At 43.5% G+C, this 26,578-nt stretch overlaps 1 protein-coding gene across 19 annotated transcripts in view; it reads right to left on the reverse strand.

Annotated features, from left to right (window-relative positions):
• The window catches only part of RBFOX1 (RNA binding fox-1 homolog 1), a 1,291,038-nt gene that overhangs the window by 665,842 nt on the left and 598,618 nt on the right, over positions 1-26,578 (reverse strand). Inside the window, exon 1 of one of the 19 annotated variants that reach the window (XM_048494252.1) lies at positions 8,526-8,739. The exons of 15 other annotated variants lie outside the window; for them this stretch is intronic. In XM_048494252.1, the coding sequence (XP_048350209.1) occupies positions 8,526-8,570 (45 nt within the window). In that variant the 5' untranslated portion in view covers positions 8,571-8,739. Of the gene's footprint in view, positions 1-8,135; positions 8,272-8,525; positions 8,740-26,578 lie in introns of those variants that run through there. 3 more of the 19 variants (XM_048494256.1, XM_048494257.1, XM_048494260.1) reach the window with 3 other exon arrangements.

The raw sequence follows: 26,578 nt of genomic DNA on the forward strand, positions 1-26,578 counted from the left end.
CCTTCCCCCCTCACAACAAACCCCCCATGAGGTAGGTGGGGCAGAGACTTATTACAGAGACTTGATATTATAGTATTTGGGATCCCCTTTGTGTTTATTATTCATTGTTTTGTTGTTATTTAAAATATGTATACTTTGTTGTTGATTAAGTTGTGGTTCTGTTATATAAAGATTTTAATTGTTTTCATCAAAACCAGAGTTTTAAAGAGTTTTAAATCGCACTAGATCCAGACAGGTTTTTTCCCCTTCTATAAATTAGATACTGTCTCTGGCTCATTATATATATTTTATATATATATTGGCTCATTATATATATATTTACTAGCCCAAGGTCACCCAGCTGGCGTGTATTGGAGAATTCCCCAGATAAGCCTCCACAGCTCAAGCGGCAAAGCGGGGAATCAAACCTGGTTCCTCCAGATTAGAATGCACCTGCTCTTAACCACTACACCACTGCTGCTCCTGCAAAGTTTACTGCAAAGCACAAAATGGGCTTCATGGGAGGGATTCACAGTTTGCATAAAGTTAGGGCAGCCACAGTCAAAGAGCTACTTGATATATAAATCTGTGCACGACACAGTTCCTACCTTACCCATAATACCAAGTATTTAAATAACTTGGGACTCTAATGCTCAAACAAATGAAAGAGAATATGCCACACTGCAACGTATTGCAAACCGTCAGGAAGAAAATGGGGCCCAGGAAGTATTTTGCCCTTGCAGAAGATTGGCAGAGTCCCTGGAATAGTTGGAATAGTTGGTATTGCATAGGGAATCAATGTGTTATTTACTGGTCATTTCTTTCACTACGCTTTCCAATGAAGGAGTGCAGAGCAGTAAATGCAGAAGAGGAAGCACACATTTATTTTCTGATTCTTAATGCAGACAGCCACCTTTTCGTAGAGACCCAACACATTTGCAAAGTCACACGCAAGGTCAAACCCTGTGTTGGAGGGCAGCGTGGGCGTGTCCCTCCAACCCTCCAGAGCAATGCTGGAAGGAGAGGTGAGTGGAGGGGGTGCGAAAAGCGGCAACCTCACGCACAGAGCCGCCTCCGGTTCGGCCCCTCCACTCACCTTTCCTTCCAGCCCTGCTCTGGAGGGCTGGAGGGACATGCCCACACTATCCTCCAACCTCCAGGCCATGTGGAGCTGCAGTAGAAGGCTGAAAGAGCCGCATGCGGCTCTGGAGCCGCAGGTTGCAGACCCCTGCTCTAGTCAGTATGTCTAGGATGCTTTATTCATGAATAGAATTGCACACTTTAAACATTTCAGTTCTGGAAGTGAGTGAACTAAAGTGGACTGAATCAGGCCATTTTCAGTCAGGAAATTACACAGAGGTTTACTTGGGGAATTACAAAAATGGAAGAAACAGGGTCACTTTATTAGCAAGGCGAGATGCAGCACAGGCAGCCAGGGGCTATAATGCAAACTTTGACCCAATAATATCAATCAGACTTTGAGGAAAGCCCAAGGAAAGAATGTAACAGCACCAAATGTATGCCCCAACTACAGGTGCTGATGAGGAAGAAATTGAGAGGTTTTATGCAAGTGTCCAGGAAGAAATTGACCACACAGCTGAACAAGTTGCACTCAAGAGTCACGGAAAAGATAAGAATGCTAGCAAAGACTGAATGCAGCAGGAAAAGAGGAAGACCCCGCATTGACTCAATCAAGGAAGCCACGGACCTCAGTTTGTAAGACCTGAGCAAGACTGTTAATAGGAGGACACTAATTTACAGGGCTGCCATAAGCTGGAAGCGTCTCGACAGCCTTAACATGACACACAGATTAAATGAAGTCTGAACATTCCCCAGAAGCTAAAATGACCGAAGTGGGGCTCTTGTATTTTGGTCACATCATGAGAAGGCAAGAGTCACTGGAAAATGCAATAAGGCCAGGAAAAGTTGAAAGCAGGAGGAGAAGAGGAAGGCCATACACGAGATGGATTGACTCTATAAAAGAAGCCACGCCCCTCAGTTTGCAAGACTCAGATTCTACATATGCTGGAAGACTGCCTATTAAGAAGAAGCAATTCTTCACAGAAGAAAAGTTTCTATCAATACAAGAAGGTGCCTTAGTGATGGACCTGCTCTTAACCACTACACCACGCTTGGCCTATACTCAGCCTTGGAAAGTCACAGGGCTGCCATTGTTTGGAAATGTGGTTCCTCTCAGTAATCTGATTGCCCTTGGGAGGTCACTATATTATAATTCTTATCAACTCCAGAAGGGAGTCCTACTGGGTAAAATTGCGAGAAGCAGGATGGGAGGCTGAGTCAAACTTGGGCCAGCTTCCTAAAACCGACATCTGTCACATCTGTAAGGATCAAACCCAGGTTGTGAGCGAAGCATGGGGTGCAGTACTGCGGCTTCCCGCTCTGTGCCCATGAGGCTCCTGGAACCACAATTGCTATAAACAAAAACAAAAAAGGTGAGAAATCAGGAACATGCAAGAAGTTGCTCATGTGATAAATGTGATAGTAATGTGATAGTAATGTGATAGTAATGCCTGACTCCTGCTGAAATAAACACACCTTATTCACCCTGAAGATGTTTATTTGAAATAAGACTACTTGGTTTCAAGAGGTCTTAACTTTAAGAAAGCTAGAATTGTAGGCTTAATCAAACTGTTCAGTTCATCATCCATTTTTTTATTCTATTGGACTCCAATTGTGACTATTCCCACCACTGCTCATTGCCCATAAAGGTTAGGTATTCCCCTGTGGGAGTACCAGGTCACTATTGACCCATTGTTGATTTTACATATCATACTTAACAGATAAAACAATGCTTGTTGTATTGTTGTATTGACAGCAATCCTGATCGTTGTTAGTCTGCTTAAATCCCATTGATCTTATTGGTATTGTGTAGCAGCACAGCTATGGCCCGATTTGCAGCCATTGTGTTCTCCACATGCAGCGTACATGCCAGGTTCCTACAGGGAAACTGCCCTGAAACTGACAGACCTGAAATTCTTCCAGCTCTTGCAGGGACTTGGTAGGGAACACACATTTAGTTCATCGATTTAACTGCAAAAAAGGAACCATGCATCTAAAAATTTCCACAAGTATTTTAATTGCAAATACATTATCACGATTTCCCCAAAATATTTATCAGAATATTAATTTTACAATGGAATTAGGAAGACCAGGAAACAATATCCCCCTTGTGGCATGTCATGTTTAAACTCCGGGGGATTACTTACACTGTCATATGCGGTGTTGCTAACTGAAGACAAATTGTGAGACTATATGGAGATTCTCCAAGAAAAAAACTTTCTGTCAGGGCTGTTAGACAGCGGAATGCACTACCTCGGAGCGTGGTGGAAGTTTGGAGGTTTCCTTGGAGGTTTCTAAACAGAGACTGGATGGCCTTCTGACAGGAGTGCTTTGATTATGTATTCCTGCATGGAAGGGGTTGGACTTGATGGCCCTTGGGGTCTCTTCCAACTTTAGGATTCTATGATTCTCCATGGAATGAGAGTCAACTAAATCTGATGATCAGGCTTTGCTTGGCTATTTCTAAAAGGCCTTGAACTCCATTCATTCAGTAAAGTTTCATCAACACAAGAACTTTCCTAAATAGAAAGTAACAATTTTTTTTTTGCAAAAAGGTGCATTTCTACCTTTCCTTTGCGTCAATATAGCAAAGCAGGTCAGTAGTGAAAAATACTTAAAAAGAAAAACAAACGGTAGGTGTACCACTGGTAACGTTATGTTTTTATTAATGCTCCCTTGGCTGCAATGCTGGAAACAAAGAACATCTCTGAAGCACCTGACTCCTCCCCCCCCCCCATCCCCAAACATAACACTTTGAATTTTTTATGGAGCTTGGGGGGTGGAGAGCGAAGCATATTAAGTCTAGGCAATAAAACTGAACCCTTTGTCATCTTTAATTGCTTGAATTCATAACCTAGTTCTGCTGAAGAAAAACTTGATACTAAGCGCTGAACCAAGCAATTTTTCTCATTAAAAAAAAAAGACAATGAAGTTTCATGAAGTATCTTTTTTCCTTTGGATGGCATGACAAATTGAGGAGGGGGCAGATAATGACTCCTTTTTTAACAGAGAAACAAGATTAGCTCCCTAATTCTAAACCCTCAAGAACTCCTGTTCGGAACTAAAAATCCTGACCATTAAGTTAACAAGAGAATAAAAGAAAGAACTGACTTCTTTTTTTAAGACCACCAAATAAAACATATAATATTGTGATTTTTCTCCAACAAAATGTAATGGTTAAGCAATTCAAAGGTTGCCTTCATTCAATACACAGATGATATTTTTATTCTCCCAAACAATGGAAGGAGAACATCTCTTCATCAACTCTCTAGTTAAGCCCATATTCATTGTCCCAAAACTGACACTAACATAAAACTCATAAAGGATACACCGTCTCAGAAAAGATTGCAGGTCTGATTTCTATTGTTCCAGTTTTATTTCTGAGAACTTAGAGGGCTGTTTGGATTTTCAAGCCAAAGTCTTGATCATATTCTCAGAGGGTGGGTGAAAAACTTGATGCTAAAAGCTAAACTGGAGCCCAAGGTGGGCTTGGGACCATCAGATAAAGAAACTCCTCCCAGTGAAAATAGTGCATCAATAACCCACAAATACCCTCATACCATAAACAGGAATTGATCAATTCCCCTTACGAATCAAGTGTTATGTGAAGATCATCTTGGCCTCTACATCAAGGGATTCCTAGTCATATGACTCAGCCCCCTTCCGCACATGCAGAATAATGCACTTTCAATCCACTTTCATGATTGTTTGCAAGTGGGTTTTGCTATTCCACACAACTGCAAAGTGAATTGAAATTGGATTATTCTGCATGTGCGGAAGGGGCCTTAGTCTTGTCCCTCTGTTCGTTCACTCCACTCACTCACTCACTCACTCACTCACTCACTCACTCACTCACTCACTCACTCACTCACTCACTCACTCACTCACTCAATCAATCAATCAATCAATCAATCAATCAATCAATCAATCAATCAATCAACCAAATAATCAATCAATCAATCAATCCTTCATTGGCAAAGTAAACGGTAAATGTTCCTCTGTTCACAAAATATCACCATTTACATTTCAGCACACTCATAAAGCAACTCTTTGTCATCTCTCTTGATAACTGTGGTGGACAACTGTGATATCACTCTTCTCGCTGGAAGCAATATGCAGAATTGTAAATAGTGCATTATCTCCCCATCCCCTGCAGAGCTGACATTTTAAAAAAACATATTACTCTCATTGAGTTTCTTGCTAATAAATTTATAAATAGAAAGGGGGGTAGAATGTCAGGAACACTGCCTCACTGGAGGATACCTGAGTTTCTCCTGCTGTGTCTGTCTTCCAGTGGTCCTGGTAAAAATAACGAAAAAGGAGCAACGGGTCTCACTTGGGTCTCCTGTGCTGCACCAAGAGCTCCTTCCATTGGTCTCATCCTGGTCTGAATTGCCTTAAAATGCTAGATCACTTCCTTAGTACCAGTTCTGAGATGGCTGCATTTTCATATAGATGGAGATAAGTCTTCATTTCAGACTGCAATCCTTGGGAGGACATAGACCTGGGAACTCAGAGGCTTTCGATTCAAGTGAACGTAGATTTGGGGGTGTGAACTTAAAATCTTTCCTGAAGATCATAATCCTAAGGTAGGGTAAATGGTGGATTTCAAGGGGATGTTGAAAATTAAGTGTGGGGGTGGACTTCAATGAATGGAAGGTCAAAAATGAAGGAGGAGGGAGACGCTGTGTTTGTTCTTGTCACTCCTTTGAGTACTGTGAGTGGACATTTTTCCATGCACACCAATGATGGAGGATTTCTCCAGTGCTAGAGGGGTTGCTGTTCTTTAGCAAGATGCTCATTCATTGCAGGCTTCAGAGTGAAAAAGAGCTTCTTGGAGATGGCTGTATGAAAAACATTTTATTTTGTTCTGCTTACAGGTCAGTTGGGATTCAAACGGTGGCAGCATTAAAATGAACACCTTTGTGTTTTGCCACAGAACCTGGGTGCCCATGCTTCCAAAACGTCTTCTTCTACCAAGAACTACAGCAATTGCTAATGGCCATCAATGCCGCATCAGTTTTGATGCAATAATACAGCCATAACACAAGCATGCAGCAGCGGTCTTCTGGTTACCTCTCCCAACCATCCACAAACTGTGAACTTTACATGGCCTGGCTGTAGGTTTCTCACACACAAATCCAACTATTGATTGCAACTCTCAAGTGATTTTGAGGCAAGCATAGCTGAACGGCCAGAATTTTCTGATGTCCCATCATTCCCTACAACAACCTGTGAGTTAGGTAAGAGTAAGAAATACTGGCTGTCTCAAGGTCAAATGAGCTTGAATAGTGATTTCAACCGGCTCCAAGTACTCTTCTGCAACTATGCTAGCCTGTTAGTGTAAAGAATGAATGGTAGCATTTCTACATGGCTCATAAACCATGGTTCTTAATACTCACAAACTAAACAAAAACCAACCACCAAAAGTGAAAAAACTCATACTTATTTGCTGCTGCTGCTGCAGTTATTCTATCCTCAACACAATGGACCCTATCAGATCATTTCCTGGTTTAACCATTGTATGCAACCATGACATGAAGTTAACAATTACCTTTTTTTTTTGCAATCCCAAAACATATGCAAATAGCCATATGGCATGATTAACCTACAACATTCTGGGCAGCAAACAGTTGACTAGCCGAGTCCCCACATTGAGACAGAGGTACCAAGGACCAAGCAGACATCTGAAGGATGTGTTTAGATCATCAGGGTAAATCTCCACTGACTTCATTTCATCATGAAAACAAACAAGGCAGGAAACGCTTCTCCTCGCTGGCGTTTAGCAAAGAGAACTCCGGCGGCTCCTCTACTGATTATAACGTTTTGCATTTGCAAAAAGAAAACAAATCCAGAAACAATCAAGCTAACTACAATGCACAAGAGTATGGAGTACACACTTTGCAGTGGAATAAAAAACAATGAACCAGGAAGAATACTGTACGTCAATAATGCACACGGTGTTACATTTTAAAGCCTTTCGTTTCTGGAATAAGACAAATATTCTTCATTTCAAGGGGGGTGGGGGTGGGAATTATTCTGCCATGAATAGCCAGTGCTATGGAAAATCATACGCCCTTAATATTGTGTTTTATCGTTTTGTAATGGATCTGTTAACAGTTCCCTTCCCCACTATCTTTAACACATAAGAAAGAGAGTCACAATTTAAAATTGGTGTCATTTAATATACAGGGGAAAACAAGACCATAATTTAGATAATTTAATACCAAATTACTGCAGGCATTGAAACATTTATGTTTTCCAATCCCTCATATCTACTGCTTTCTTCAAACTGCAGAAAATAATCTACAAAGCAGCCTCATGAAAGAAACTAAAAATCTGTGTTGGATCCTGCTGAGTCTCAGAATGGGGGAGGCTTGAATACCTGGGTTTTTTTCTTTAAGGAGCACCACTAAACACAGCATCAAAAATGAAATGCTAATATGTTGAATGGAACATTTGTAAATAACATTCACAACGAGATCATTGCAGAAATACACAGCTTGTCTCCAAGCAATGAATTTGAAACACAATACAATATTTGGTCACCTGAAAGTTAAAAATGCTCCAGTGACTAAATATTAAATGAGAACAGCTTTTCCTTTTTTTAAAAAAAGAAGAAAGAAACGTAGTAATGAAAGCTATTGGTGGCAAGAGCCCGTGTGCTAACTTGGCTAAGCCTATCATTAACCAGAAACCACCCAGCATTTTAAAGTTTTCAGAGGTGGCACCGAAATCTCAGAAAGTTTAGTTCGAAAAGGACACATAATGCGCACGACAAAGGTGTTTGCATTTGAAAAAGCAAAGCGACACGTAAAGATATAGATGCTGATTTACAAGCAGAGACTATCAAACTGACGTTACACGTTGAACTGGCCGGTGAAAGTTCAGGAAAACTTTCACTAGCATCAAAGAAAGTTACCCCCACCCCCCAAGCACACACATAGTCAACCACCCCCTTCCAATGACACTCACCATGGGTTCAGAAGCATGCTTCCACCCCTGGCCTTTTACAAATCACTGCTCAGCTGAACACGAGCACAGACACGCCAGAGAGCTTGCCCCACTCCCCATACCTTTTTCCCCGAGGCGAAAAACCCCTTCCGTCTGCTTCACGGACAGCTTTGGCTTCTGTTATTCCGGGAGTTGTGCACCAATCTCTATTCTGATCACACAACCCGAAGCCAAATGCAGACACAAACCTTCTCCGCATTAATGCCAGTACACCACTGAAGGCAGCTACAGAACCATGGCAGCCGAACATGACAACGTGTGCCGCCCCCCCCCCCCACACACACACATGCTTCCACACACCTTCAGACCCTCTCTACATCTTTGCCAGGGTGTTTCAATGCTGGCACCGCGCTTCATTTGGCAAGCATGCCTTTATATCACTGTGTTTTCTTTTCCCTCCCGTCTCTTGCTCTTCTCTCCAAATTGTTTAAAAACCCTTCTTTGCGCCTTACCTGAAGGGCATCTCCCACGACTGCAATTAAGTGCCAAGATTTCATTGTCGGCTGAAAACTGCCTCCCCTTTGCTCACTGGGAGAGCGCAAGAGAAGTAAGGGGAACCAGCAAACGGCCCCCACGTGCTGGCAATATAAATGACTACAGACATCTGTCGGGCTTACTGTGCATTTGCTCCTTTACAGATTCCCCCCACCTCCTTCTGCTTTGCCTTCACAATGCTCTCATCAGGTGTTCCTGGATATACCTCTCTCGCGCTCTGCAGCTCCAGGAAAGACTCACAGCCATGCAAAAATAAAAAACAAAGACAGAGAAGAGGGCGCAGAAAATCAAAAGGGCCACAAAAGCCAGGCCCGGCTAAGCTGCCTAGATTCTCTCAACCCCCTTCTCCAAGTATTAAACACGCAACTGAACGGCATGCCCCGTCCTCTGACTTTTCCCCTGGAGCTATAGGCAGTCCCTCTTTACTGGTCCTCCTCTATCTCTCTCCTCTGCATGTGTCCCTTCCTTGTTCTTTCAAGCATTAAATATGTAGCACATGACAGTATAGGGCACCTTGCAAAGTGCGCCGTGCCTTGCACTTGACAACCAATTTCAATTCACAAGCAATGAAATATCTGAAGGCAAGATTGTAAGCACTCCCCGATTACTAAAGCTACGTCCACATCGCTGGGAACCTTTATGGGACAGCACTGGTGTCCCTCACGTTGTGCCGGTCTACAATATTTTCTTTGTGTGCATTTACAACGCATCGACGCGAGGCGTGTTTTTAAAAGTCTGCCTTGGTCCTTGCATGCGTGTGTTTGTTTACACGACACAGGCGTAGTTTCATCCGTTTGCACTGCACTACTGGAAATCCAAGTCTGCCTTTTTTTTTTCATGCTGGATTTTTAGGTAAGGCTCAGAGAAATAATACCTGGGCAGGCAGAAAGAAGCTGAAGTGGCCACCCAACATGATTAGTTTGATGTTTAGGAATAAAATATACAGTGTGCAGTTCTGAAGGGTTTGTGCAGTATTTGTTTTACTAGGCAGAGAGAAAGGGATTCAAGCGCACACATGAATGTGGAATGAACAATGTGCATGTGTTTTATACACCATAGAGTCACTTTTCTGTAACTAAGGACAACTTCGCCTGAGCAAGCAGGTGTGTTTTTCCCCCTCAACCTCAGTAAGTTGTTCCAACAAGTTGTTAGCACCATGAAGCACACAGCCATTTCCAGAAACCGCCAAACCTTCCCTTTCGTCTCCCGCTTTGGCCGCCATTACGGTTTCCTGTTTACAGGAAGGGATTACTAGGTCTGGATGTTTTACCACCGGAATTATTTAAAGCACATATAGAATAGTGGACCCCTCTTCCAGCTGCCCTAGTTACGATCTCACACACAAAACTGGGTTAGTCTCAACTGCTTGCACCAGTGTGATAATTGTTCCCACATTTAAAAAGGGAAATCATATGTTGCCAACAAACCATAGGCCTATCTGTAATTGGAAAATTATATGCTAAACATTTGCTAGGTAAACTTACCCTTTGAATGGTCCAAAATAATATATTGGGTGTGGAGCAAATTGAATAGAGAAATGACACAGAAAACACCCTTGATCACTGTCTTGTCCTTAACCATCTCATTAACAAATACAGCCGGAAAACTAAAGCAAAGCTACACGCTGCTTTTCTAGACCTTAAAGGGGCTTTTGATTCAATTTCCAGGGATTTGCTCTGGAAAAAAAAAAAACTTTCCAGAATGGGCACTGAAAGAAGATTGCTATTCCACATCAGGAAGCTGCATGTGGGTACTTTGTGGCATATGTTGCCAAGAAAGGAGTGGTCTGAGTGCTTATAGCATGTGCCGCCATTTATTTTCAGACTGGGTAGGGTCAGCATGGCTTGACCCACAAACACTATGCTACCCAACACCACAAATTGATAGTACGTGATTCCTAAATATAAAGTACCCTGATTACACCAGTATGGACTGGAGAATACCAGCCCCCAAGCACATCTGCAAGTGAAATTAGTCTCTGACCTTTTCAGACAAGTAGCCACCTCTAACCCAACCCTGCAGGGTGGGACCCGCTTCTACACAAGCCACAAATACCAATTTTTTGGGGTGACCGGTGACAGCTATGACTTTAATTCCAGCCACCTGCAACAAGTCATAACACATAAAAGCAAACCACCTTGGTAAAAGCAAAGAGGTCAGAGGAGCCACAGCTGGATGACGCAGTACTTGTTTTGTGTATATTGCACTGCAGGTTCGATTTCGACCATCTACACAACAACAGTTCTCCTCTGCCTGGGAACCTGGAGACCTGGTCATCATTCTGGAAGTCACTATGGATCTCAGTGACTCAGAACAACAAAGTCCCACGTGGTCAAATTCAGGTCTTGGTTTTACAATGAGGATGATTGAGGGACTGGAGCACCTGCCTTATGAGGAGAGGCTGCAGCGTTTGGGACTCTTTAGTTTGGAGAGGAGACGACTGAGGGGGGGATATGATTGAAGTCTATAAAATTATGCATGGGGTAGAAAATGTTGACAGAGAGAATTTCTCACAATATTAGAACCAGGGGGGATACATTGAAAATGCTGGGGGGAAAGAATTAGGACTAGTAAAAGGAAACATTTCTTCATGCAATCTGTGATTGGTGTTTGGAATATGATGCCACAGGAGGTGGTGATGGCCCCTAACCTGGATAGCTTTAGAAGGCACTTGGCCCGATAGATGGAGAAGTTGATCTATGGCTACCAATCTTGATCCTCCTTGATCTAAGCTTGCAAATGCTTTAGCAAACCAGGTGCTTGGCGGCGGCGGCGGCGGCAGCAGCAGAAGGCCATTGCTTTCACATCCTGCATGTCAGCTCCCAAAGGCATCTGGTGGCCACTGCAAGTAGCAGAGTGCTGGACTAGGTGGAATCTGGTCTGATACAGCAGGCTCTTCCTTATCTTCTTATGTTCTTACAAGCTTCCAGGGCAAAAAGAGTACGCGGAACATTTCTCATTCAAAATGGTACCCACCTGCCTCTTAACCAGAGTGAAGTTATGACAAAGAGCTGTTGATGCAAACACTCTCACAGGGGACTGGATGTCTACCCTTCATGAGATGAAACCCCTTCATTGGTCAGGGGATATAAAACGGATACTTAACTTTGGCCCTTTCTGCACGGGCGGAACCCCAGCGAGGTTTTTGGAAAACGGCAGCTTGGAGCTGCTGCCATGCGAACGGCAGCGGCTCCAAGGCTCCTTCCCTCCCCCCATGTCTGGGTGACCTTCCTGTCCTGTGGCCCTCCGGCGCATCGCCAAGGCCTGGGGACACGCCCCCTCTGCCCTGCGACTCTGGAGCGGTCGCGCAGGGCAGGGGGGCATGTCCCCTGGCCTCGACGACGCAATCGGAGGGTCGCGAGGACAGGTAGTGGTCGGGACGCCTGACGACACGGGGCGCGAGCTCTGCGCCGTTGTCTCGGAATTTCAACGCCTCTATGAACGGTCCCAGAGGGGTCGGTCAGCGTCATCTATGCTCTGTAATCTCGGCCTTCCGCCGCCGTGCGGAAACGGCCTTTGTCTCGCAAACGTGAGCTGGGAAGCTGAGTCTCACTGGATGCTACTAACTTGACCACCAATCATAACCAAAACTTGTGGTTGTGATTAGAAAGGCAAGCGGCAGCAGTGGCTACAGCTCAATGCACTTTCTTCTCTTTATGGAGGGTATGCCCGGGGCTTCTATGTGGGGATAAGTGCAGAAGCAATTGTGACCCAACAAGCCAAGGACTCCTCACAGTTTCAATGTTTTTTTCCCTACCTAAAGCACAACAGAATCTGAATGAAGGTGGAGTTAAATTCAAGATGCGACACACACACATACCCACACACAAATCAATCAGGAAAGAGCTGGTAGGAATCAGCTCATGCACCTATGCTTAGAAATCGAGTTAGGCAGGCCAGGAGTGAAGCCCAACACTGCTGGATTTGGAGCTTTGGTCATAAGGGCATCTGTAAAATGGCTGTGAGGTCAACGGATGGAGTGAGGTCTTATTCTCAAAAGCTTCTGCTGGAATAAACTTTAAGGAGACACTTCCTTTTTTGGTATTCTCTGCCTTCTTATAGGAAGGGGCTGTAGCTCAGTGGAAGAGCGTCTGCTTGGCTTGCGGGTCCCAGGTTCCATCCCTGCCATCCCAGTCAAATGGGCCAAACTGTAAGTCATGTGAAAGAGTTCTACCCAAGACCCTGGAAAAATGCTGTCAGTTGGAATACTTTGGTGGTCTGAGTCAGAATAAGGCTGTTTGTTTGTTTGCTTGTTTGTTTGTTTGTTTGTTTGGCTTTTATACCACCCCATCCCCGGAGGGCTCTGTCTGAGTGACCTGGACAGAGGCCCTAGGGAAAGAATCCAACATTTCTCCCAAACGGAGGGTCAAACCAGATGATACACTTGAAGATCTATCACAGTGGAGGTGGCTCTAATTGTTGAAGAAGAAGAAGAAGAAGAAGAAGAAGAAGAAGAAGAAGAAGAAGAAGAAGAAGAAGAAGAAGAAGAAGAAGAAGAAGAAGAAGAAGAAGAAGAAGAAGAAGAAGAAGAAGAAGAAGAAGAAGAAGAAGAAGAAGAAGAAGAAGAAGAAGAAGAAGAAGAAGAAGAAGAAGAAGAAGAAGAAGAAGAGGAGGAGGAGGAGGAGGAGGAGGAGGAGGAGGAGGAGGAGGAGGAAGATGGATTTATATCCCCCCTTTCTCTTCTGTAAGGAGACTGAAGTTGGCTTACAAGCTCCTTTCCCTTCTTCTCCCCACAACAGACACCATGTGAGGTAGGTGGGGCTGAGAGAGTTCCAAAAGAACTATGACTAGCCCAAGGTCACCCAGCAGGAACGTAGGAGTGCGGAAACACCTCTGGTTCACCAGATAAGCCTCTGCCACTCAGGTGGAGGAGTGGGGAATCAAACCCGGTTCTCCAGATTAGAATCCACCTGCTCTTAACTACTACACCATGCTGGCTCTGAGAGTGTAATACAGAGCAGAGGGTAAAAATGTCTCCCTTTGTGTCATAATTTCCTGACTTCAGAAAAGCCCCAAATGTTATATATTTTAAAAAGCAGGTATTGAAATTAAACCGGAAATATTTCAATGCCTTGTCTACCTAAGGGCAATGTACTAAAACCATGTTGAAGACCAACAGGTGATATAAGGTAATGGTTGTATACTTTGTCCAACTGTAATTGTAATAAGTTGCACAGAAATTTTATGCATTATATCATGCTCAGTTGCAACATGTTAAACAAATGGGGTGTTGTGTGGTTTCCAGGCAGAGAGGATGCCAGCCACAGATGTAGGCAAAATGTCAGGAGAAAATGCTACTGGAACACGGCCATACAGGCCGGAAACCACACAAAACCCCAGTGATTCAGGCCGTGAAAGCCTTCGACAATATGTTAAATAAATGGTTAAGCAGAAAAAACAGATAAAAACCTTTCCTTTGAAAAAGAAGATGTGGCCTTCAATTAGTAAAGTATTTATGGAACAAACACACGGGGGCTCTCTACGCCGGAAGAATTAGGTCTGAAATTATTTCTGTCTACCCTCCATCTAATGATCCAACAGTATTGTAGGAGGTGAGTCTAATGAAGCATATTCCGTTACAAAAAGTTAGCGTGTGATTTATGGCAAGCACACCACAGCTTATTCTGAAACGGATTACTGTTGACGTCTGCGGATCTGCATGAGATGACTGACTCGTGACAAAAACATATCAATCACATGTCACTTTTAAAGAAGCTGTGCTTCAGGACTCAAAAAGACTTGCATGTGGAGGTTCTAGATTTTGAACTGCTATGGAAGGGCGTCAGGCAAGGAGTCTACAGGGAAGGTGGGGAAGGGCATCCGAAGAAGCACTGAGACTTTGCCTCAGACATTGAATTGCCCAGAATGAAGAGCCAAGCGGCAGCCAGCGTGGTGTAGTGGTTAAGAGAAGGATTCTAATCTGGAGAACCGGGTTTGATTCCCCACTCCTCTGCCTGAGTGGCAGAGGCTTATCTGGTGAACCAGATGTGTTTCCACACTCCTGCATTCCTGCTGGGTGACCTTGGGCTAGTCACAGTTCTCTCAGAACTCTAAGCCCCACTTGCCTCACAAGATATCTGTTGTGAGGAGAGGAAGGGAAAGGAGCTTGTAAGCCACCATGAGTATCCTTACAGCAAAGAAAGTTGGGGTATAAATCAAAACTACTCCTCCTCCTCCTCCTCCTCCTCCTCTTCTTCTTCTTCTTCTTCAGCAGCTTTGGAGTATCTGGTAGACTGCTGTTTGCTTCTTTTCTCATTTCACCCCTGGGAAGTTGGTTTCTGCAGTTCCATTATCTGCCCCATGTACCCTGATGGTGCTTTAGAGAACCAAGAAGTGGACCTTCTGTTTTCACCTCTGCCAACAGCTGAAGTGAACCATTCCTCCACATGAAGCCTGCTGGGTGACCTTGGGCTAGTCACAGTTATTTCTGGATTCCTTCAGCCCCACTTACCTCAAAAGGTGTCTGTTGAGGAGAGAAGGAAGGAAGGCACTTGTCAGCTGCTTTGAGACTCCTTGCCATTGAGAAAAGCTGTGTATAAATCCAAACTACTACTACTACTCCTCTTCTTCCTCTTCAAAACCCTCTCAATTCTCCCATTTAAGAATTCTGCAGGAGTTGCTTGGTGAACTCCTTCTTAGGTTCCATCCCAATGGAGAGAACTGGCGAGCAGGGACAGGGATGTATTTATATCCTGTCTGTCTTCTAGGAAATTCGGAGCAGCATATATTCCCCCTCTCACAAGAACTCTAAGAGGAGAAGAGAGAGATGGAGATGACCCAAATCCACCCCGTGGCTTCATGCTGAACACGGCTTTGAATTTACCTATATATCAACCAAACATGGCAGCCACCGCCGACCACTGACTCCTCCAGATATGAAAACTTGGCACTGCTACATGTATAAAAACCTACAACACACATCCACATTGCTCAACTCACCAAAACAAAGAATAGCTTCAGGAACAGGAGTGGGTAGCTTTGGGAGTCACGGGGTCATATGCAACGCTTTTATTCTACCTCTACAGAGACAGAATCAAAGAGGTATCTCTTCCTGACCTATGCACTTGGAGAAAAGAAAATTCTCCCTCATAAGAAAAGAAAACCCGGCATATGAAAGGGGAACAGCACATGCAGAAGCAGACATCGTGAAGGCACGTCGGTCATGAAGAGGCCAGGCTTAGCTCTGTAGAAGGTCTAAGCCTGTGTCTGACAATGGGAAAATCCAGATGCTTTGCAGTATACGGAGCTGCTTTATTGTGAGTCAGACCTTTGATCCACCTAGCCCAATATCATATGTGCTGACTTGCTGGCATCTTTTTAGACATCACCCTGATGACTCCCCCCTCCCAGTGCAACCTGAGATCTTTCTCGGCTGTCCTTTTCTTGTTGGTGATTGAAACTGGGACCTCCTGCCTCCAGTGTGCATGGCTCTTTCACTGAGCCTTGGGTCACCCCCGAAGACCTTTACAAGCACAGGAATTCTCAAGAAATTTTAATTGAATGCATTAAAAGGGGAAGCGGCTCCATATCTGCAGAACTACCTGACCTAGGAAGGTCAGTTTTACACGTTACACAATCAAATGGTAAGGCTGCTTTCTTTCAGAGTGCTGGTAGATATCTGAGTATTCCCCTATGGGGAAAAAAGTAAAATAAGAAGGGGATCATCCTATAAATATAGGTGAGACTTGCCAAGAAATAGCATTCGTGCTATTATTCTTCAAGCAAAGAATCTTTCTTGTAGGAGTGATCTGCAACACGCAGCATATATGCAATACAGCTGTAGATTTGCCCTCAAATTCCACTAAACGCAAACATCCGGAGATACATGAAGAGATTCTTGCTTGGGCAAAGCATTGAAAAAATGTCAGGGAAACATAAGCATTCCAAGAGGACTAGAAACATTCCTCAAAGGCCTGTTACACTTCTCTAGGGCCCCTTTGGCACATGCAGAATAATGCAGTTTCAATCCACTTTCAATGCACTTCAAATTTACTGGATTTACTGGATTTTACTGTGCGGAATGGCAAAATCTATTTTCAAACAATTGTGAAAGTGGATTGAATGTGCATTATTTTGCATGCGCGGAAAGGGCCTAGGATACCATCACACCCCACCTAGGGAAAAAAGGAAAGAAAATTTGGAGGATTTCCACAGAACCCCTGGTAGGAAGGTGGATCCATCATCAATTCAACCACATGGATAAATTTCTGGGATTGGTTTCTCTCCTTCTTTACCCCCATCTCAACTGGGGACAGGATTTCAGCCATATCCCCACAACTGTTCCATAAGTTTACTCTCCTAAAACTATTTTTAAACAAAAAATGACAGGCTGATCTGATGAGATTAAGCAAATGCAGAGTGACATTTTAAACCGAGTCTGGGATTTTAAATCTGAGCTTGTTTAAGACAGTTGGGTATGGAACACCCCTTTCTATCTTAATTGCACTTTAAACTGAAATCAATGCAAAATTAGGTGAACAACAGATTCTCAACAATTGTGAAACTGAGATTTTTTTTTAAAAAAATGGCTGTTCCAAAAAAAGAAAAGCCTCAGTAATGTTTTTTTTTTTTTTTGGGGGGGGGGGGGGGGGGGGGGAGAAATACTTTAACGATGTATTCACAAGCAAGTCATAAGGCCTCTGTAAATGCAATTACTGCCAGACAATCAGAAGTCTTTACATCCGCAATGTAACCGGTGACTTATTGCTTCTTACAACAAACAAACAAGCAAAGCACCAAAACCTAATTAAGATGCTAATCAATGTTGAATGTTTAGACTGGCTTTCATGTCAGTTGCGACGAAATACGGAATTATAGCAGCCCACAGATGCAGCCACAATCGTTTAAAAGCACGACCAAATGCATGGCACACCTGGGCTTTTTTCCTTCGCGTGTCTCCGACAAAATTAACAAGCCCTTCCCAGTATATTTCAAGGCATGTTTTAATTAGGTGTGCTCACCCATGACAGGTAAGGGATGCAGAATAACCAGGGTGGAAATCAAGGTTGCTTTTTTTTTAAAAAAAGGAACAAAATATAGTATACCACGTAACGAGTACTAGAATCTGGGAAAAGAGCTACACTTCTTAGTAGTCCTCGCAAATGAAATGACTTCTTCCTTAGTCTTTTCCTGCATGAAAATTTCCACCTCTGTTTTAAGATTCTCAAATAAGACCTTATTTAAGACATCCTGGCTACCAGGGACAAGCTTAGGAAGTCTAAAAACAGCAGGACCTTCTATGTGTTGGCGCCATCCTTGCAGAACTATTTCCCCAGAGAGGCTCACAATCGCTGAGCCAAAAATAAATTGGAGAAGAAGCATCTCTACGTGTTGTTTGTTATTGTGCTATTCTTTACTACAGTTACGCTAATCATGAGCTTCCTCGGGGGGTCCTTCAAAGTAGCAAATCCAAACAAATACATTTTGGGTTTTTTTTAAAAAAAGTATTTAATATGTGTACAACCCAACACACCACTAAAAAGATTGCCTCTTGGCACGCATGTATTGATTCCTCAGCAAATCTTTAAAAAACAACCAGAGGCAGATTTGGCAGTACCACAGAGAGACCCACAGCCTCGGGGCTGCTCAAACTTCAAGCAGAATCAATAATATCTGTTCAGCACCAAGGATTTCAGGTCCTATCTCTTTTCAAGGGGACAATGTGGACAATTAAGGTGTGAATTTCTCACCTGGCAACTGGCACATTCTGTGGTCTGCATGAGGCTTTTGGGAGATTCTAGGTCAGTAGTTTCCTGCCCCAGAGACAAGCTTATTTTCTCCATATTTATCTCTTTCCCATCCATAGATCTCTAGTGCCCCTCTGATGACTCTATGCTCACCCCACTGTTCATGTCCAAGAAGGAGGAGGAGGAGGAGGAAGAGGAGGAGGAGAGTTGGATTTATATCCCCTTTTCTGTCTTATAGGAGACTCAAAGGGGCTTACAAACTCTTTTCCCTTCCCCTCTCACAACAGACACCCTGTGAGGTACATGGGGCTGAGAGAGCTCAGAAGAACTGTGACTAGCCCAAGGTCACCCAGCTGGCATGTGTTGGAGTGTACAGGCTAATCTGAATTCTCTAGATAAGCCTCCACAGGTCAGGTGGCAGAGCAGGGAATAAAACCCGGTTCCTCCAGATTAGAGTACACCTGCTCCTAACTACTACACCACTGCTGCTCAGATGATACAGTGACGCTAGTACTGATAATCCAAACCTTAATGTGGCCACATTTTTTGTGTGTGAACACAGTCACCACGCATTATCCCAATATTTCTCACAACAACCCTGTAAGGTCAGTAGTATCAAAGATGAAGATTTTGTTGGCCAGAAATTGGGAGTTCACAGCAGGGGCAAGATTAAAACCAGCAGCTTCCTGATTCATGGCTCAGTCTGTTACTCGCTGTGGCAATATGGATGTCCGCATTGTATTTCCCAGCCCTGCATCCTTCAAATACAGATAAGCCCGTTAACAATTCTATGCTAGGTTGCAATTCTACAAATGTTATCAGATGAAGTCTCTTAACGTATATATATTTCACAGTATAAAATTATGGCAGGAAAAGCAATCCTTCTCTTGTTACCGGGCCCAAGATTTGCTGGCTTCAGAAATATGCAATAAGGTGAATCTCCATGTCTCATAAGTGAATTGGACCTAGGTCAATAATAAGGTGGATGAATTAGAAGACGGACACAGAGAGTTTAGAGCTATAAATTCCCGGCGCTGAAGTTTCATTTAACTATCTAGATAGCAATGTTCCCAGACACTCAATAATCCTGCCGTAAATCACAAGTAAAGATGGTTCCTTGTTTAGGAATTGTGAAAGGTTTATTATTGGGCAGTCAGAAAATGATATTTGCTAAGACACAGCGCAGATTAAAAGGGAGGGGTCAAGGAAGAATTAAAGTACCACTATGTATTTCATACTACCACCAAACAAAATCGCAACCCAGTCTTTCTGGAGCATGCCATGAAGGTCCAGCAGGAGGAGGTATATATATAAATATATAAACAGGAGGAGCAGTGAGCCGCAATTTTCAGCTTCTGAATATCCAAAGTATGCCCAACACCCAACTCTTCCCTTACATGAGAGACACAAAACTCATTTCTCAGGCGGGAACTCTTGCTCTGCCAGTATTCAGCTGACCAGTGGGAAAACAATGGATTTAATAGAATCTGCTCTTTACCACCTTTCTCATCTAGCTTGAATTCAGGATATTTCAAAGATGGGGCAACTGAATCTGCAGCAGAGCTAGTCCACCTCTCTCCTTTATCATCTGTGTTATTTTGAAAAGTTTCTGAGCTACTGCTTAATGGCAGCTTTGAAATGATTTACAACGAACAATAAAAGCACAACTATAAGAGGCATTCCTTCATTTCCCTCTCTCCCTTCTGAAGGTGAGGTTGGCTTTCCCCTCCCCAGCCCCCCTCCCAGAACTCAGGAATATTGCTTTTTTTTTTGGTTAATTATCCTATGCTAATTATCCTGGGCTCTGACCTGGATGGCCCTGGCCAGCCTGATCTCATGAGAAGCTAAACTGGATTGGCCTTGGCTACTGCTTGGGTGGGAGACCACCAAGAAAGCCCAGGGTTGCTAAGGAGATACAGGCAACAAAAAACAACCTACTGGGTTGTCAATAGCTGGCTGCAACTTAAACACAATCACCCCACAGTCTGCTTCCAATGAGAGAAAAGCTTTTCTTTTGTTGGGGTGTGTGATTGTTGCTGACTCTGTATCCCTTGCTAGACCTCACTTTACCCTCTAAGCTGTTCATGAGGGTCTAATGTCCAGGAAGGAAGTTGGAAAAGATATGTAATGAGCAGCAGCAGGAAATAAATGTGGGAAATTATATTCCACCAGCACCAATATTCCACCAGCACCACCGTGCTCACAGATCCCAGACTATACAAGCAATTCCCCCCCTCAGCCCCGATAGTATTATTAAGCGCCCTAAACTCAGGTTCCCAGATGAGGACCAGAAATGAAACAAAAATACTACTTTCTCTTGGAATCTTCTTGTCTAAGATTTGCTGTCTGGTTGCACAAAAGCGACACAAAATGTGGGCCATGTCCATTTTGTGAAATATATTCTGCAGCCATTCAGTGCTAATAAATGCTAATAATTAGGCGTTCTCCACATAAACTATATATACAAAATCACTGCTGATGAATATTATAATTTTTTTAAAAAAAACTACCCTGCTTATTGCTGAGGTTAATTGTGGGATCTTGCTCTTGGTGGACGGAGGCAGTTTCAATATGTTTCCACTGACAAGAAGACAGCAAAGAGCAGCCGTAATCAAGTCCCCATCCCATTAACTTGATATCAAAAAGTACCTCTGTAACTTCTGCCTCCGGCACTGTTCCACCTCACTTTAGTGACCAACACTGAAAACAATTCCCAACAAAAACAACTGAATACAAACCACAGCTGAAAGATACACCTAACTACCCCCAAACACGTGTAATTTTGAGGAACATGGACTCCAGGTAGTGCTCACCTTGAGAATTCACGCCTGTAATATGCCTATGGTGGCTCTTGGGCTAGTCACAGTTCTTCGGAACTCTCTCAGCCCCCCCTGCCTCACAAGGTGTCTGTTGTGGGGAGATGAAGGGAAAGGAGCTTGTCGGCCACCTTGAGTCTCCTTATAGGAGCAAAAAGTGGGGTATAAATCCAAACTCTTCCTCCTCTTCTCTTCCATGCCTATGCTTAGGGTGGCTTTATTTTCAGATTATTGTGCCATTAAACTTTGAAAAAAAGAGAGAGTTATCTAAAATAGTACCCACTGCCAGGTCCGGAAAGGGGCCCTGTAAAACTGGAACAGTTTGCAAAAGACAAAAATTTGCATTTAGGAAAGACCTCATTTCCCATCTCTCCGGTCCTCCGAACAGCACTTGATGTCTGGCCAAGCTGACAATCAATCTATCTCTATAAAAATCAGTTGGCAAGGCTGCATCAAAAGCGAGAGCCTCTGAGGAACAGGATCTGGGATGTAGCGGTGGAAATGCCAGCAAGACTGATTCTCAGCAGATGAGATAATGGGAGGAAGAGCAGGAGGTGGTGATAAAAGGCCAGGAATTATTGTATCTAGCTCTTACATGCTATCATCGTCTCTTCTGTTTTTGCCATGTTAAGTGAAGAATGGCATGAAACACCTATTGCGGCATTCAGGATGTCCAGTTAGGTGAGAGGGGGGAAATCTTCCTTGAGCTGTAGTTGGTTAGCACTGTGGGGGCTCTTCAACCTGCTGCCACTGTGGATCCTTCCCATATATGAGAGATCACCCAGTGTAAGTCAAAAAAGAATTATCTTTCTAGCGATCCACAAAAACCAGTTTCCAAGAGTCCACCACATTCCCCTTTGACTAAGAAAGCGAACCTACAGCAATGATATTTGCAGATGAATTCAGACCTGATTCTCAATGGCTAGATAGGAGGTATAATCCTTATACTAGATGTTATGGATTGTTATTTCTTATCAGTTTCGCCAGCCAGCATGGCCACCCTTGACCATGCTGGAAGGGGCTGACGGGAATTGTACTCATAAAACATCTGAGTGCCGTGCTGCTCGCCACCACTGGCTAGAGTCAGGGCACAATGTTTGAAGCAGAAAGTTGGGAAGGAGAGCTGGTGGAGCTCTCCTGTTATAACACCTCCTTATGAGGTAGTGGTGGAGCAAGTCGATGGTCGGGACGCCCGGCAGGGGCTACCTAGGCTTGCACCCTAGCGGCAGTTTGGAACAGGCACCAGACAGGGGTCCATCGCCCAACTGGCATGCCCCACTCCAATCTTGCTCTTTGCGGTTAATTCCTCCAGCAGGCAGGCTCGAGGAATTTGGTTGGCTCTGGGGGACAGCACTCAGGCTGCTCAGATGCTCAGATCACCCCCTTATGCTGCTTCTGGTTAACTCCTTGTCAATAAATACATCTGGCTATGGCCTCTGGCCAAAATTTTACCCACAAACAAGTTGTTGCATGTTTATTGAGTCTAGGGGTGGTTTTAAGGTTAGCTTGAGCCACAGCCTGCAATGATATTTGCAGATAAATTCAGACCTGATTCTCAATGGCTAGAGTCAGTCAGGCACAATGTTCACAGTGGTGGGAAGGGCCATCAAGTCCCAGTTGACTTATGGTGACCCCTGGTGGGGTTTTCAAGGCAAGAGATATTGGGAGGTGGTTTGCCATCACCTGCCACTATGTGGTGACCTTGGACATCCTTGGTGGTTTCCCATCCAAGTACAAACCACAGCTCAACCTGCTTACCTTCTGTGATTTGACAAGATTGGCTTCTCATGTTCAGGGCAGCACAGTGATGAGCTCCCACCCAAATGCAGGCACTACTGACTTTCCTATAAGGCAATAGGTGCCATTTACATAGCCGGGGAAGTGTCATATTGCAAGTTGGGGCAAAGCAGAAATTCCAACACTGGAGAGCCAAAAGAAAAGGGAAGTTCAGTTGCATCCTTTCTTTCTCTTCCCTGCTCATTATCAAATTCTGTACACACCAGTGCACTTTCAGACTGTGTATCGGGGTGTGTACTTCCAAATAACACCCCCCAACTGGCCCTCTCCCCCTCTGTTTCCTGCTCTGTTTCAGCCCTTCCTGAACATTCTTATCTTCTGACACCCCAATTGGTCAGTCTTCCCACTAATACAAGTACAGCCCCCTTAATACTCAAAGGTCAAATATGTTACTTCCAACACTTAAAACTACAGCATGCAAGGCAGCCCTTAGAGAAATGGCAGCTATTCCACATTTGAGAACTACACCAAGTAATCTCCATTCCCTTGGTTTCCACAACTGACGGATGGCTTCTCTCTTTCAGGACTTGATGAAGACCTCTAACAAAAGTTCAGAAGCAGCATTGCTTCCTGGATTCTGTGAATTACCCGTGATTTATTTTCCTTCCTTCCCACTAAGCCCGGTTCATAATACATTTATAACTTTGCCTGAAACAAGTCTTTTAAACCCTCAGTCAGCTCAAATGCCTCACCTTTTAAATAACTACTGGCCACCATGCATGGTACTACGCATTAGCCTAGGAGTTCCACCGGCTTCATGCTTAACTGTAAGTGTTATGTGCTGCCCTGTGCCATATTTATTTGAAATTGTTTGGTTTTAGGTATTTCAAAAGTACTGTTGGTTAAATCCACAATGGAAACTCCCTTTACTTGGCAGGAAATGTAGCTGTCCTCAGGCTTTCCTGTAATCAACTTAAAATCCAGTCACTATGAATGTCTATCAAGGATCCTAAAGCAACCATGTGGAAAAGCTGGTTTTGGAAAAGTTCAGTGCCTTCCCTTTCCCCAGGGGACTGATGTGAATAGAAGGTCCCCTGACATGTCGTCATTTAGCGTTTGACCTTGGACTTCTCAATATCTCTTATGTCCTGACTCTTTATGAAAGGGTGCTAGAGTAGAGCAACCATTGATCACACCTCACCTACCAGACTCCTCTGCAAAGATGAAAGAATTTAAAGCCACTTTCTTTGGTGGGTTTTGAGATTCCTTGTAGGAAGTGATTTCTGGGGAATTGCAAAGTAGCATAACAAATTGAAAAACTATTGGGGGGTTCACCTAGAATAGAATTTCAAGGCTAATCTGGAGGAACACCCCAAAAAATTTTGAGAAAGGAACACATTTTTGAGGCAACTAGCAAAATTTCTGAAGAAGAGTTTGGATTTATACCTCACCTTTCTCTCCTGTCAGCAGACTCAAGGAAGCTTTACTAACTCCTTTCCCTTCCTCTCCCCACAACAGACACCTCCAGAAGTACTGGGCTGAGAGGAGAAATCTGAGAGAATCCGTGACTAGCCCAAGGTCACCCAACAAGTGACGTGTGTAGGAGTGAGGAAACAAATCTGATTCACCAGTTAAGAGTCCACAGCTCATGTGGAGGAGTAAAGAATCAAACCTGGTTCTCCAGATTAGAGTCCACCTGCTCTTAACCACTACACCAGAGCGCAGGGCCGGAATCAAAATGACATCCGGACAATGTCAGGGTAACAATCACTCACCACTCTTGAGCAAGAAGATACAAAGTGCTGGAAATTTCTTCTGTGATTCAGAAAGCTCCACTATTTGCTAAAGTTCAGTATATTCTGGATCACGCCTGGTTTTAAATCAACACTTTCAGGTGACTTTCAGCCTGACACCGTCCTCCCCACCCTTAACTCAAAAAAACTGAAAACAAATCCTCCAACACAGATCAATAATGTGGGTGAGCATTTTTATACTTTACTGCTCCTACTCAAACTTATCCCAACAGTATATATGGTATATTCTTTTTTTAAAAAAAGTATGAGGAACAGAATGATTGATGTTGTCCTGCAAGCCAAGAGTTCTCAAAACTTTACCATAACAAGCCTCCTTCAATACAAGAAGATACTGCCGGAGCGTTCCCAAGGGTACCCAGCACAAAGTAAAGATATAACATGTACATTAAGTTCATTCCTCATGCTTTTCTCCCAGCTTGGGAAAACAAAAACAACAGCAGTTTTCGCAACTCTCAAGAAAAAAAAAAAAGCGTTTCAAATAATCCTAAACTTCAGAAGAGGATCGCCTTTAAAAAGCTGTACGTTTGAAACAGAAAGGAAAAACAATGGAAACCTGTCAGCATCAAAACTAGGGCTGACTGTTAGAGAAACGTAGAAACTTTCTCTATAATCAATAGACCACTAGCCCAAACCACTACCAAGTTCTCTCAGTACATTTGCTCTACAGTGCGTGAAATCCACACAGCCAATTTGGTATCATTCTGGTTGATATACATAAATATATACACTTTCTTTATAACTCATCTTCCCTGGTGCAACTCAAGGAAGATTACATGACATAAGGTAGTGCAGACCCAAGACAACCAATGAACAACATAATAGGACGAGGGTTATAGAGTTAGAGAACAATACAAACTATCGAAGATAAAGTATACTTTAAACAATTCAGGTTGCAAGGTATAAGATGATGCAGTAACAGCGAATGATTCCTGCACTTATATAATTTATAATTGAAATAAAAGGGCTAGGTGCTAGCCCACACTTAGCCATGAAGCTGATTGGATAATCTGTAACCAGTCATTATCTCTTATCTTAAATTATATGTGAAGGCTGTAGTGAAATAAACTATAGGTTCACCCTCTTTTTGTATACCACTCTGAGATGCTTGGAGTAAGAGTGGTACATAAATAACATGACTTAAATGAGCAAGCTATTTCACTTTCACAAACAAAGAAGTGAAGTATGTGAAACACCTTCTGGATGACATGATCACAGCTCAATATTCTTACTCTTCAAATACACTAAATGTATTTAAGAGATACAAGTGAAGAGTATGTTTTTAAGAAGGTTAGAGAAGGGGCTTCCATACTTTTCAACCTTACGGGCACCTTGGGAAGGTTATCAGAAGCTCTCTGGTACAAAGCACAAAATGGCTGCCATGGGAAACATTGGAGAATAAGGATATAAATAATTCCAATAGTAACTCTTCAAACTCTTGGTTTGACAGGATGCCTTTAAAAATGGACACACCCAGTAACACAGTGAAGATCTTTCTGCGGTGGGGCAGCTGCTACTGAAGCAACGTTTTTAAAATGGCCACAGCCAACCCAGGCTCCCTGCCGGGCAAAAGCCCCACCGGGCTCCACTCAGGAAAAGTGTAGGTGGACACCACAGCACCCAGACTGAGAACTGCCTCTTAACAGTGGTTCTTAACGTGGAGGTTCCACATCTTCTCCCTAGCTAATAGCCATTGATGGACATCACCTCCATGATCTCCTTTGTTATTATCTTGCCTGGAATAAGGACAATTAAAAGGATTGATTGTTTCAACAGGTATCAGAAAAGCAGGTGCGCAGGAACAGATTCAGCACATGTGGCGTCTTCAAGTGGAGACTGAAACTGGGAACTGTAGGCCTTCTGGTATGAAGACAGGTCAAGTGATATTTCCCTGAACTCCGTATAAAAGCTACCCGATCAGGCGAGTTCAACTGAGCAATTAAGCGAAGTTTCTCTCCGC

Source organism: Sphaerodactylus townsendi, linkage group LG04 (genome assembly GCF_021028975.2).
Source record: "Sphaerodactylus townsendi isolate TG3544 linkage group LG04, MPM_Stown_v2.3, whole genome shotgun sequence".
Lineage (NCBI taxonomy): Eukaryota > Metazoa > Chordata > Lepidosauria > Squamata > Sphaerodactylidae > Sphaerodactylus > Sphaerodactylus townsendi.